Source organism: Ictidomys tridecemlineatus, chromosome 7 (genome assembly GCF_052094955.1).
Source record: "Ictidomys tridecemlineatus isolate mIctTri1 chromosome 7, mIctTri1.hap1, whole genome shotgun sequence".
In the NCBI taxonomy this organism is placed as follows: Eukaryota; Metazoa; Chordata; class Mammalia; order Rodentia; family Sciuridae; genus Ictidomys; species Ictidomys tridecemlineatus.
In genome coordinates, this window is record NC_135483.1 from 105,303,081 (window position 1) to 105,316,605 (window position 13,525).

The window sequence follows — 13,525 nt, forward strand, 5'->3', positions numbered from 1 at the left end:
GAATATATGAATTAAACATTCTTCTGGGTAAATAAGATAAAAATAAGAACTGCATTTGAATCTGAATAGATTTGCATAAAGAGATACTAAGAGGATATTCAAAAAGCTATTAACAGGTTGCCTTAGAAAGGTAAAAGGCTCTCTCAGATCTTTGCTTCCAAGATGAAAAAAAGAAAAATGGAACAATGGTTGTGCCCAAAGGGCCACATCCACACAGAGCCTATGTGCCGCATGGGCAACTGCACCCAATGTGTACTCAAGGACAAAGTCTTCACAGCAAGGTAATTAGAAATCATTCTTGTAAAGTCTAGAAGCTCAGACACCCTTACCCCAATTTATACTTGCTAGTGCTGCTTAAGACTACTGAAGTCCATGGAAGAAGCAGAGTCCTTAAGGACTAAAGAAAAAACTGTCCTCTGGGTAAAAAAAAAATAAAATGGAAATTATACTAAAAGAAGGAAAAAAGCAAAGAAACAGGTTCTTGATAGATGGAGGACAGAGGAGAGAGTAACTCCTTACTACATGCCTTTTTATGCTTTTATATTTTGGAAAAATGTAAATGAGTGAAGGGGCTTGGGGTCGGGGGAAGTGGTAGTAATATGTGACTCAGCAGTAGAACACTCGCCTAACAGGCACAAGACCTGGGTTATATCCAGTTGTGCAAAAGCATAGCACACATCATTGGTGATGAAGCACACCTGTAATTCCAGAGATGCGGGAGACTGGGTAGGAGGAGAGCAGGTTTGAAGCTAGCCTCAGCCACTTAGTGAGACTCTGTCTCAAAACAAAACAAAATGGCTGGGGATGTAGCTCAGTAGCAAAGCACTCCTGGATTCAATCTCCAGTATTCAATCTCCAGCACACCAAAATATAAAATAAAACAAAATAAAAGATATAAGGCACATACAATTATGTACAATACATGATACTTGGAAATAACAACTATTAAAGATTTATGTGTTTGCTATACTTTTTATTGTTAGAGGACACTCCTACTAATTAAAACTGTTTACCGTAAAACTTGTCATTTTACATGGATAGCAGTCTCATACATCTAATGATTACTGTTTCTTAACTGTATCAAGAAGTGATGCTGAGTGAGTGACCAATCATCTAGGTTTATGTCAATATACTCTGATGTTCGTACAATGATGAAATTGTTTAACAATGAGTTTCTGAGAGCATTTCCTCATTATTAAGCAATGCATGACCATATCATTACAAACATTCAACAGCATATGCAAATATGAAAGAATAAGTTAGGAACCCTATATACTGATTTGGAGTCATCTCCAGAATGTACTGCTATATGGTAAGATTTTTGTATATAAGATGAAAAAAGCAAATAGTTACATTAATATCTTTAAGGAAATAAGGGTTTTTTTTTTGTTGTTGTTGTTTTAGTGCAAAGAAAAAGATACACAAATATAAATTCTAAAAAAGCAAGAAAAAAATGTGATATTAAGTTTCAATTGAAAATGCCACTCCAAAGAAAGAGCCTCAAAGCAATGACACCCAAGAAGCAATGAGTACTCCTAGCACCCAGAATTTGGGTTCCAACTACTATTCTTCACCCAAAGGAACCAAGAGCTTGTAGAAATGGCTGATTTCAAGACAAAAGAAGTACTCAAAAACTACTGAGTAATCAAAAAGGACATTCAGGCCAGCTCAGAGGGGTTACCACAGCCAAATTCAAGGAACTGTGAGAAAAAGAAAGAAACTCTTAAGACACACTGAATAAATGTAACATCCATGAGTTCATGGTGTGACAACCTCAAATACCACAAAATAAGGTTACACAGCTACAAAATGCTCCTTAATTCTGTTGGCTTAATCTTATATTTCTTCCAGTGATCAATTTTTTTTAAAACACCCTGAAAGGCAACCCAAGTTATAGAGACCCAATTTCGTCACCTGACATTTACAGAAAATTTCCAACTTGATTTCCAACAAGTGGACTTATGATCACCTTCTGATGTTCAGCTGAGTCCTTATCTGACTTAGAGTAAGGACAAGAGGACTATAGGCAGAGACTACTAGTTTGGTATTTTCTCCTCTCACAGAAAAAGAATTGAGTTTCCATTTTGACAAAATTAGGAGACACCTGAAATCTTAAACCTCAGAATGGACAGCAGAACTGGCAAAGGAAGTGAAAACTAAACAGGAATCCAGGAGCAAAGGAACAGAGAATTTCTAGAGTTATAATTTCAGGGATTAAAATCCATCAAAGTATAATTCTTTGAAGTAAGGAACATACTCTGACACAGGAAAACAAATTCTTTTGTTTGTACCGCTGGGAACAGAGCTGGTAGTGAAATAGAACATGGACCAATTCCAAGGGTTAAGAAGCAAAGAATATAAGGTTGAGCCAGGAATTGCATAGATAGATGAGTAAAACAGACAGTGTGCAATGAAACCCAGGAGAGAAGCTTTTCTGTTTTGAGTGGTCTATCTTCACTGGCAGGAGAGGTGCCCCCCAAAACAAACACAGGACATTAAGTCATTCAGGAACATTTCTCCTAACCCAGTATATAGCCCAGGCTACAGGAACCAATGACAAATAACTGATTCAAAATACACAAAATCTAATCAAAGACGAGAACTCAAAAGGGAACCAGGATAGTAACTTTTAAATAAGTGCTCTAAGAAAAAAAAAAAAGGCAGAAAGAAATGGGAAACATACTAGAAAGGATTTTACTAGGCAGATGAAAATTGTGCCAGGAATTTTAAAACTTAATGAAATAACTGTTTCTATGAAATGAAAATACAAAGATATAAAAGCACACTGGAAGTGATGACAAGACAACAAAAAGAGACAAAATAAATGAGTAGAGTTCAAAAGAAACAAGACGATTGTTCAGCCACTTAAAGAATGAAGGCAAAATTAAGAGTAAAATATAAGAGAGCAGGCTGAAAATGCAGAAAGGGAATCACTGGCACAATTTAAAGAGAAAAAGTAGTCTAAAAGGATTAGATAAGAAAGGCATACAAAAAGATTCCACATACCATAATTGTTCCTCTCCAATAGGTCAGAACAGAATGAATACATAAAACAATAATTCAAGGAAATTTTCTGTACAGTTTTATGTTACAGATTAAAAAGGCACATCATATTTCAAAACAAACCATACACAATAGTCACCACAAAACATATCTTAATTAAGTTGCTGAAACTCAAAAGATAAGGACTCTTGGGTAAGCAAACAGAAAGATCAAGGTCTTTTTTGGGGTTAGAAAATAGATCAGGTTGGCTGCAGACTTCTCAACAGCATTACCCTGCTCTAGGGGTTGGGAAAAAATACCTGTAAAGTACTCAAGGAAAGTACATAGAAACAACAAAAAAATTATACTAGTCAACTACCAGTTAAGTGTAAAGACATCTGGGAAATGATTCTGAGCATGTGAAAATTTAAACTATCAGTCCTTTAAGATAAGGTCATTTAGGGACTGGGGTATGTGTAGTTCTGTGATAGAGTGCATGCTTAGCATATACGAGACCATGAGTTTGATTCCTAGGAAACACACATACACACACACAAAAAAAGATCACTGCTTTTTGAAGAAAATAATAAAGAACATATATTATTTAACCAAGTGACAAATGAATAGAAAGAAAAAGCCAAAGAACTGGCATGCAGGATTGAATTACTTCACATTCAATAAAACTTACCTTAAATTTTTCTGGAATTTTACTTCTTTTAGAAGTAAAATAAACTACTTCTTTTTGTATACCTGGAACCAATGTCATTACATTGGTTTATTTGGCCTTTGAGAATTGGTAGAATTTTACTCAACCACCTGGGCCTATTGCTTTTCTGGGAGACAATACTTTGAATTCTTTGTTCTATTTCTTCCATAAAAATTGGTCTGTTTAAACTTGCTATCTACAGAATTCAGAGAACTAGATATTAGAAACTTATGATAATTACAGATATAAGTAGAAAAAAATCAAATAATCACTAGGGTTTGTCTGTGTAATTTACTAACACATCTCCTGTGCACACAGAGTTCCTATAGTATTTGTTGTCTAAGGGAATACTGAACACTCATTTGGCAAAATTCAAGGTCCACTTTTTATTGAAGCACGCAATACATGGGAGAAGATATTTTGATAACTCGTTTAAAACAAAAACAAAAAAACCCCAACCCTAACTGGACAATGGTACCTCTGGCCTACAGTCCCAAACTACTCAGGAGTCTAAGGCCAGAGGATCACCTGAGCCCAAATTTCAGACCAGCCTGGGCAACAAAGTGAAACCCCAGTTCAAAATAAATAATCCCCTAAAACTATTTTTAAATATACTTTTTTTTGGTAAATGGACACAATACCTTTATTTTATTTAATTTTTTTAACTCTTTTTGTGGTGCTGTGGATTGAACCCAGTGTTTCAAATGTGCTAAGCATGTACTCTACCACTGAACTGTAACTCCAGCCCTAAAACTAGTTTTTATTGATTTATCTACTCATATATTTTGAATTTCATGACATCATCTGAACATAGTAACTTTTAAAAAAGTATATGTGAATATAAAACTAAAATGAACAAGTAGTCTATTTTATGTTGGGCAGCTGTGTGTCTTTATAACTAAAACTGCATTTTTATGTACCACCAAATAAAGTAGCCCTTTTTTTGGAGGGAACTAATGATGAGGGAAGTTGAGAAACTTGCTTAATGTCAAACAGCTAGCAGGTGAGAGTGTTAAGGATTAAAGATAAACCCTAGGCATTATTCTTCATTTAAATGTTAACTTTCTTCAGATCCTCTGTGGGCAGATTCAAGTAACCCAAAGCTTTAATTTTGGCCCACATGCTGACTCCTTCTAAACTCTTTATGTTCAGCACAGACATTTCTTTAAGTACCTGTTGACAAAAGCCACTTGATTGTTCCACAAACTCAATATTCCCAGTAGAACGAAAAGCTTCTGTGACCATCTCTCATCAACCAGATTTTATCTCTGGATGGCTCTATAAATCTCTTAATAGCACTACCTTCCCCTTTCAAATACCCAACCTGTACCATCTGGACTTATAAATCATCTTTAGCAAAAAAGTTACATCCTATGTCCTCAACCTTTCTCTGAATATACCCTTCCCTTTCTGCCTGAAGGAACCTTGGTTCTCCCCTGAGACTACTCCTGCCTTTCAGCCCTCTCCAGAAGGAGCTGTTTCTCTCATATCCCTGCTTCCCATCTAGACCATCTCCCTGGATCATCTCTTTGAGATCTTTCCCTGAACTCCAAACTCATCTGTCAATATCTCCACTTGGGTATTTGGAAGTCATCACAACCTTAAAATGACACCAACTAAAGTCTGAAATTCATCTCCAAAACCATTCTTCCTCACTGTTCTCCATCTCAAATTAATGCACTTCTACTTTCTCAGGTGCAGAGGCCAACTAATACCAACATAATCTCCTCTTCTTGCACCCTCTCCCCATGTAATTCCTCAGAAATTCTTTTCACTTCCTCTTCTAGTATCAAACCATATCTACCTCCATAATCAACTCCAGTAGATTCTGCCTATATACCCTCCTGTATGATCTCTGCTTCCCAACTGTGCCACCTAACAGCCAAGGTGATCCAATTAAAACTTCAGATCATGACATGGATCTGCTAAGGATTCCTATCACACCCAGCAAAGTCTAGATTCCTAGAGTGTTCATAAGGTCCTCTGTGATTTAGAATTCATGCTACCTGCTAAACTAATCTCTTTCCCTCTTCCTGACAGAGGTCTCCTTGACTACTCTTCATATGTGGCAAACATTTATATCTTAGGGTCCTTTGCACTAACAATTCCTGCTGCCTAGATTACTATTTCATATAGCTATAACTATATAGCTCTTTCCATTACAGCTTTTCTGCTCAAATATATTCTTATCAACAAAGTCCTCCTTGACCACCTTGTATGAAATAATAAGCCTCCTATGCCACCTCCCTCCCACTCCAAATGCTCTCACCTCTTTTAATTGCTGAAAAAAAAATATTATTTGTTGTACCTCTAGGAACAGAATCTCTACAAGGACAAATTTCTTCACCTGTTAATTGTTTTATGTAGTTTTTTAATATAAAAAGCATTTAAGCCAGGCACAGTGGCACATGCCTGTAATTCCAGTTGCTCAGGAGGCTAAAGATGGAGGACTGCAAATTTAAAGCCAGCCTTAGTAAAAGTGAAGTGTTAAGTAACACAGTGAGACCCTGTCTCTAAACAGAATACAAAACAGGGCTGGGGATGTGGCTCAGTAGTTGAATGACCCCGAGTTCAATCCCCCATATTCCACCCCTCAAAAAAAAAAAAAAAAAAGCATCTGAAACATTTACTGAATAAAGGAAAAGGAAAGGAAGCAGCGAGGATACCAGGATGGCCCCATCTTCACACCCCTCAAGTATACCTCAGTGCTGAATCAGTTGCATGTGCTGCTGTTGTAGTGATGACAGGAGACTGAGCTCTGGTGGCTGAAACAGTTGCAACCACAGCAGGAGGGATAGTATTGGAGGTGGTAACAGGTGGACGAGACTATTAAGAGAAGAAGAAAAAAATACTTTATTTAAAACAAAAGGCAAAATAAAACATATTAAGTCAAACATTAAAAGTATAAAAATATAATTTGAAACGTGGCTGTTAGATGGCACAGCTGGGAAGCAGAGATCATACAGGAGGGTATATAGGCAGAATCTGGTAGAGTTGATTATGGAGATAGAATGACATGGTCTGATACTGGAAGAGGAAGTCAAAAGAATTTCTGAAGAATTACATGGGGGGCGGTGTGTGTGAGAAGAGGAGATTATGCTGGTATTAGCCTGTGCACCTATGCCCAAATGACAGTAAATTCTTACAGACCAACTAAAGAATTCTTTTTCAAGATAGATTATTATAAGAACAAGAGTCTTATTTTGGTTGGACAGCACATAAGTCCCTCCTTTCCAAATATGACTAGAGTCAAAATACTGCCTGACTCCTTACAAACTAGAATTTAACCCTTCATACCTGGAGTTCCTTACAGTCTATTGAGAGTCCTGGTATAGACATTTTTTACCACTGCTAAACCAAATGCCCTTCTCAGCTACTGTTAGCTTTCAGGTGAAGTTAGCATTCAAAAGGCAAACTCAGGTTAGAGCTCCAGCACTGCAAAACAACAGTAAACAGGGCCAGAGACGTGGCTCAGTGGCAGAGTGCTTGCCTAGCATGCAGGAGACCTTGAGTTTCACCCTAGCACTACAAAAACAAAAACAAAAAAACCAAATAGCAACAACAAAAAAACATAAACACAGGGTAACAGTATTCTGTGATGGCAAGTCAGGTGCTCAAAGAAACAAAAAAGTCTTGATGCTTAGATGTTTCTTGGATGTTTTCATACAGGTACACAGTCCTCTAACCTACCACCATCAATGTATAAAATCTTCATCTGATATAAGAGCCTCACACTGTGATTCACAGTCATTCTTCTACTCACCTGTCTTCTGATTCAGCCCTCAATATCTTGATCCTGATGTCAAACCCCCAAACTTTGCCCATTCTTTTTGGTATCAAAGATTGAACCCAGGGGTGTATAAGCACTGAGCCACAGCCACAGCCTTTTGTTATATTTTATAAAGAGACAGGGTCTTGCTGAGTTGCTTAGGGCCTTGCTAAGTTGCTTAGGGCCTTGCTAAGTTGCTGAGGCTGGCTCTGAACTTGTAATCCCCTGCCTCAGCCTCCTGAACAGCTGGGAGTACAGATGTGCTCCAAGGTGCCAACACTCTGCCCATTCTTTATCCTTGCTTTTCAAAAACCTCAGTCTTTTATTTGCTGCTCCTACTGTGTACAGCTGCATATCTCACACTAGGGCTACTGCTGCACTTCCTCAATAGTGAGTTCCTAGTCTTGGCTCTCATACTTCTCTAATTTTTCATATATTCTATAGGTACTCCTGAATGCCAATGCCCTCCAACTGTGTTTTGCTGGGAAGGTCTTTTGTTTCACTGTATTTCAGCACATAATCACTGCCACTACATTAATATATATTCATGAGTATTCCATGCACCTTAATCTTGCACCAAAGACAGTAAAGTAATAAATTATTTTTTAAGTAATACCAGCACTATTTAAAAAAAGAAGAAGCTTTACATAATGGTCACACCCCACTTTTTAAAAAATTGGCATAAAATCTGTGATGATTATATACAATGAAATACGTAGTTTGAAAGTTTTAGGTAAAACATATACTACTCACTGTCCTAATTGGGACTCTGCTCTATTATATAAACACAACTGTTTCACACACATTACCTCAATGATTTCTAAAAGCATTAGAATTTCCATCTCCTCTGTGTAATTCAGTTAAGATTAATCTTTCTGGGCTGGGGTTGTAGCTCAGTGGTAGAGCTCTTGCCTCACTTGTGTGAGGCACTGGGTTCAATCCTTAGCACTGTATAAAAATAAATTTCTTTAAAGAAGGCATTATGGGCTGGGGATGTGGCTCAAGTGGTGGCGTGCTTGCCTAGCATGTGTGAGGCACTGGGTTCGATTTTTCAGCAGCACATAAAAATGAAATAAAGATATTATGTCCACCTAAATAAAAACTAAGAAAATAAATATTTTAAAAAAGGTATTGTCTTAAAAAAAAACTAAAGAAAAAAATTAATCTTTCAAAGTCTTTTTTTTTTTTAAAGTTGTACATGGACATAATATTTTTATTTATTTATTTTTATCTGGTGCTGAGGATCGAACCCAGTAACTCACTAGTGATAAGCAAGCTCTCTACCTACCACTAAGCCACAATCCCAGCCTGAATTTTTTTTTTTTGGATTGGATATAACTGGTTACAAAAAAAATGGCTCTCACTGGGTGCAGCAGTGTATGCCTGTAATTCCAGTAGCTTGGGAGGCTGAGGCAGGAGGAGCACAAATTCAAAGCCAGCCTCAGCAAAAGTGAAGTGCTAAGCAACACAGTGAGACCCTGTCTCTAAAGAAAATACAAAATAGAGCTAGAGATGTAGCTCAGTGGTTGAGTGCCCCTGAGTTCAATCTCTGGTTACTCCCCTCACCCCCCGCGCAAGTGGCTTTCTACACAAAAATCCATGTTATATTCCCTTAGCATTCCCAATTTACAGATTTATCATCTACACTATACTTAGGTAGTTCTAAGGCCATAGATTTCCTTGAAAAGAAGTTGAAAGGCACAGGCTATCTTCTCGGAAAACCATGTTTAATGTATAAAAATGTGCATAAAGCCTTTAGAGGTTCACTGACCTCTAGCAAAATTAAAATCCCTTTCAGGTCTAGCTACCCTTCATTACACACTATCACCATTATTCTCTTTCTTGACATTGTTTCATTTCCCTCTTCATTTCTCTGAATCCTCCCTACTACTTTCATCCCAACAAAAGGCCTTCCTTTATTACCTCTGTTCTATATTCCAACAACTCACATGACACTGTATATCCTTCAAACTTCCCTAAGTTTGGGAAGTGACAAGGTAGCACTAATTTTTAAAAAACTAGGTTAAAAGTCAATGAAGTCGGGGCTGGGGATGTGGCTCAAGTGGTAGCGTGCTCGCCTAGCATGCGTGCGGCCTGGGTTCGATCCTTAGCACCATATACAAACAAAGATGTTGTGTCCACCGAAAACTAAAAAAAAATGAATATTAAAATTCTCTCTCTCTATTAAAAAAAAAAAAAGTCAATGAAGTCAAGGATTCTATCAGTGTCTGGCAGTGACTAACTTAGGCACTTAAATCTTAATCTTGCAGGATAAGAAGCCCTGGTCCTGACGTACCTGGATTGGTTGGTGAATGATGTGCTGTACTGCTGGCTGGGCTGCAGCAGCATTTGGCAACTGTGAAGTCGGCCTCAGGACTGTGGTTACTTTAGAACTGGACATTACAGCTGCAGCAGCTGCACCTGAAAAAAAAATTCATTAGTATTTAAATAGATCTAATTATATCCCCTAGGAAAATGACTTCTAAAACTCAAATAATGTTGGTATTTAGATGAAGTATGCTCTACATACTTCCCATTCATCTTAAAGAAAATTAAGAAAAGGCCAGGCACAGTGCCTATGGTCCCAGCTACTCAGGAACCTGAGGCAGGAGGATCATTTGAGCCCAGCAGTTCCAAGCTGGCCTGAGCAACACAGCAAGACATATAGTTTCAAAAATAACGAAAGAAAATTAAGAGGTTGTGGCTCAGAGGAAGAGTGCTCACCTAGCATGTGTGACACACTGGGTTTGATCCCCAGGATCACATAAAAACAAAATAAAGGTATTAAAAAGAAAGAAAGAAAGAAAATTAAGAAAAGCTGTACTCAAGGGTTGAGATTTGTTTTGGTGGTAATTATAGGCAGATAGGGTGTGGCTGGAGGAGGTGGGTCACTGGGGGCATGCCTTCAGGGTACATATTTTGACCCTGGTCTGCTATGTCTCTCTGCTTCCTTGTGCCATGTCCTCAACTGCTTTCCCCAACCACACTCTTTCACTGCCTCACTAAGGGCCCAGAGCAATGGAGCTCGCTGTCTATGGGCTGATACCTCTGAAAGCTTGATAGCCAAATAAACTTCCTCCTCTTAAATTGTTGTCAGGTCTTTTGGTTACAGCAATGAAAAAGCAGACTAAAATAAGATTTAATAAGATAACACATATTGTTACTTCAAGGATATTCTTAAATGAAACTAGCTAGTGTCTTGTTAATTCCAAGTACAAAACAAAATGAATAGCACAGTGTGGTGCTGCTGTATACTTTCTGGCTAACACTGGAACACTTTAACCATCAGACAGTGACACTTCACTTACCCACCACTGCCTTTGTTCCATTAGTGCAGTTATCAACACTGTGAAAAAGGCAGAATATCTTAATGTGTTCGTGAAAATAGTTCTCACCCTGTAGCCTCTTAAAGGGCCTGTGAATATCACATGTTGGCAATCACTTGAGTTATGGTATGACTAAGCAAACCTGGTTTTTAATTTATCAGTCTGATTACAAGTTCAAAGCCAGCAACATCAAGGTGCTAAGCAACTCACTTGAGACCCTGTCTCTAAATAAAATACAAAAAAGGGCTAGGGCTAGGGATGTGGCTCAGTAGTTGGGTGCCCCCTGAGTTCAATCCATGGTACCCAAAAAAGAAAGAAAAAAAAAATTGAGTGACCATTAACAGTATACTTTGAAAGAATTCAGTATTGGCCTGGAATGTAACTCAGTGGTACAGTGTTTGCCTAGCATGGGCAAGGACCTGAGTTTGATTTCTAGCTCAATATACACACACACAACAAAAAGAGGGGGAAAAAAAATAAAGAAATTTAATATTAATACTAGTGACTTATTTATGAAAAATGAATATCATGTTCAGACTACGATAGCCTTCTGAGTTCCTCAGAGTAAAGAACAATTTTTAGACAATTAAAAATTCACACTAATTTTACACATACAGTTGTTCTAACCCAACTCTAAGAAGCACATCTTAGACCTCATTAAAAATGTATATTGCCTTAAGTTTACCTCTACTGTCCTGCAACTTAATATGCTGATTATGAATACATTTTTTGTAAGTATATCTTCAACCAAATGTGTATGTGCATTTCCAGAGTTTGAACAAAACATGCAGTCTTTACCTCGAGGTAAATGAGAAGCGCCAATGTGAAGAGGGGGGCCAGGAGCGTTGCTGCGGATAATGGACATCTGTACATTTGTGGTCATGATGTGATGCAGATTACTGGGATGTCCCTGAAAGAAATGGGATATAATATCATTTTCATGTACTTGGTCTTACCTATTGTCTCTAGAAGTCAGTTGCCTCCAAATGTGGGTCAGGTTGTTCTTTTAGATAGTGGGTACCCCGAGGGAGGGCTGAGGACATTTAGCTTTATCTGTTTTAAGCACTGTACTGCATAATGATCTATGCCAACAGTCATGCCACAAGTGACTCTGAGGCACCTTCAATTGTTTCAGGCCAGCTGGTTGCTAGACTCCAGTAACACATGACATATTCTACTGTCTCCTTTTCATCTGCAATATTAGCCTTTCATACTGGCTTTCTCTTTCTTGGCCAAAGGTTTACTTTGTGTATTCTCACTGTTTGCATGATTCTCTTTCCCTCATTCCTTATGCTATTGAGAATTTCCAAGTAAATGTCAGTTAGTACCCAACAGGTACTCCTCTACCCATTTTTGGCTCACCCCTCAAATGTCCCAACTTCTGATATCAGTGCTTCTCAGATGGCAATTCTTAAGACTTCTGGGAATACTTAGCAATATGACAAAAGTACAGCATCACAGGGAATTGTTTTGGAGTATTAATTTTTCTTGAAACTATGAAAGGGAAGAATCCTGGGAATTAGTTTTTTTCATAGGTAGATAATTTAAAATATTTAATAAGTCAAATATATATAAAGGGATAAGACTGCAACTTTTTAATAATTTGAAGAAAAACCAGGTAACTTCAATATAAATGTTCATAGCTGGAGGGCTACCTGAGCAAACCTACCAGTATCTCAAGAGATACATATTTGCGCTCCTGAGAAAAACCTAGAGAAGCACTGCCCAACACTGTTGCTGTAAGGTGGTTTCCAATCCTTCAGAGCTATCTCTCTATAGCAAGGACAACTGGACTCTGACCCTCAAGGACATGGACCATCCAAATTGGATTTGTATCTCACTGGGGCAGTGCCTAGCATATAGCAGCAGATGCTCAATAAATATGGGTTACACCACCACTACACACCCTGGCCTCTACTCCTATCCCTTCTCTCAAATCTACTATCTTCCCATTTGTAGATATCAGTGACTATTTAGTTTTTTATTTAGGATAGTGCCTAATGTACTGCTGGCATTCAATATATAATGATCAACAGTTTGGAATCTTAGTTTGAAAATCAGCAAATTAAGAGGAAAAAAACCTGTTGTCCACTGATTGTTGCCACAGGAATGGCTGAAGCTTGAGGGATGCTACTCTCCATGGTAACGGTAACCTGCCCTGGAACCTTGGGGGGAAGTGACAAGGTAGAAGGTGGAGCAGGAGCAATGGGACGGCTAGGCATGGTGGGCTTCGGGGGCGGCTGCAAACAGAAAACCACACGAAATATATCAATAGCCTTGTTCTAGTGATGCATTTTACTCTATAGTTAAAAGTACACAAATCAAACCCAGCGAGTGCCAGGAAAGATGCCATAAGCCTTATATGCTTTATCTGTCAGCATCACAGCTGTTCCACTGAAGTGCTAGCACTTTCATTTCAGAGAGGAGGAAATGTACAAAGCAAGGCTAAGTGACTTGCTCAGCATCACACAGACAGTAAAAAGTAGAACTGGGAATAAAGCCAGATCTATATGGCACACAGCCCATGCCCTTTCTTCTACACAGCACTGCCTCCCAAGTTTGGGCAAAAGTAAACAAAACTCTCAGTAACTAAAACATAATCGCAAGGAAATATACAAGGCAATATGCTAAAATACCTCCAAATTAGCCAGCTATTAAAATAAATCTTGGAGAAGAGTACTACCCCAAGATAAAAACTAACTAGCAAGCCCATAAATTAACATCAATGTCAAAATGAATAAC

The 13,525-nt window shown here is 38.1% G+C and overlaps 1 protein-coding gene across 7 annotated transcripts in view; it reads right to left on the bottom strand.

Moving 5' to 3' along the window:
• Sap130 (Sin3A associated protein 130) overlaps nucleotides 1-13,525 on the bottom strand; it is a 71,648-nt gene that overhangs the window by 47,552 nt on the left and 10,571 nt on the right. For 6 of the 7 annotated variants that reach the window (XM_013366422.4, XM_040294216.2, XM_040294215.2 and 3 more), the window contains 4 exons: nucleotides 12,865-13,023; nucleotides 11,582-11,693; nucleotides 9,754-9,878; nucleotides 6,390-6,514 (listed from right to left, as the gene is read on the bottom strand). In XM_013366422.4, coding sequence (XP_013221876.2) covers nucleotides 6,390-6,514; nucleotides 9,754-9,878; nucleotides 11,582-11,693; nucleotides 12,865-13,023 — 521 coding nt within the window. The remainder of the gene's footprint in view (nucleotides 1-6,389; nucleotides 6,515-9,753; nucleotides 9,879-11,581; nucleotides 11,694-12,864; nucleotides 13,024-13,525) is intronic. The other variant, XM_078017283.1, reaches the window with a different exon arrangement.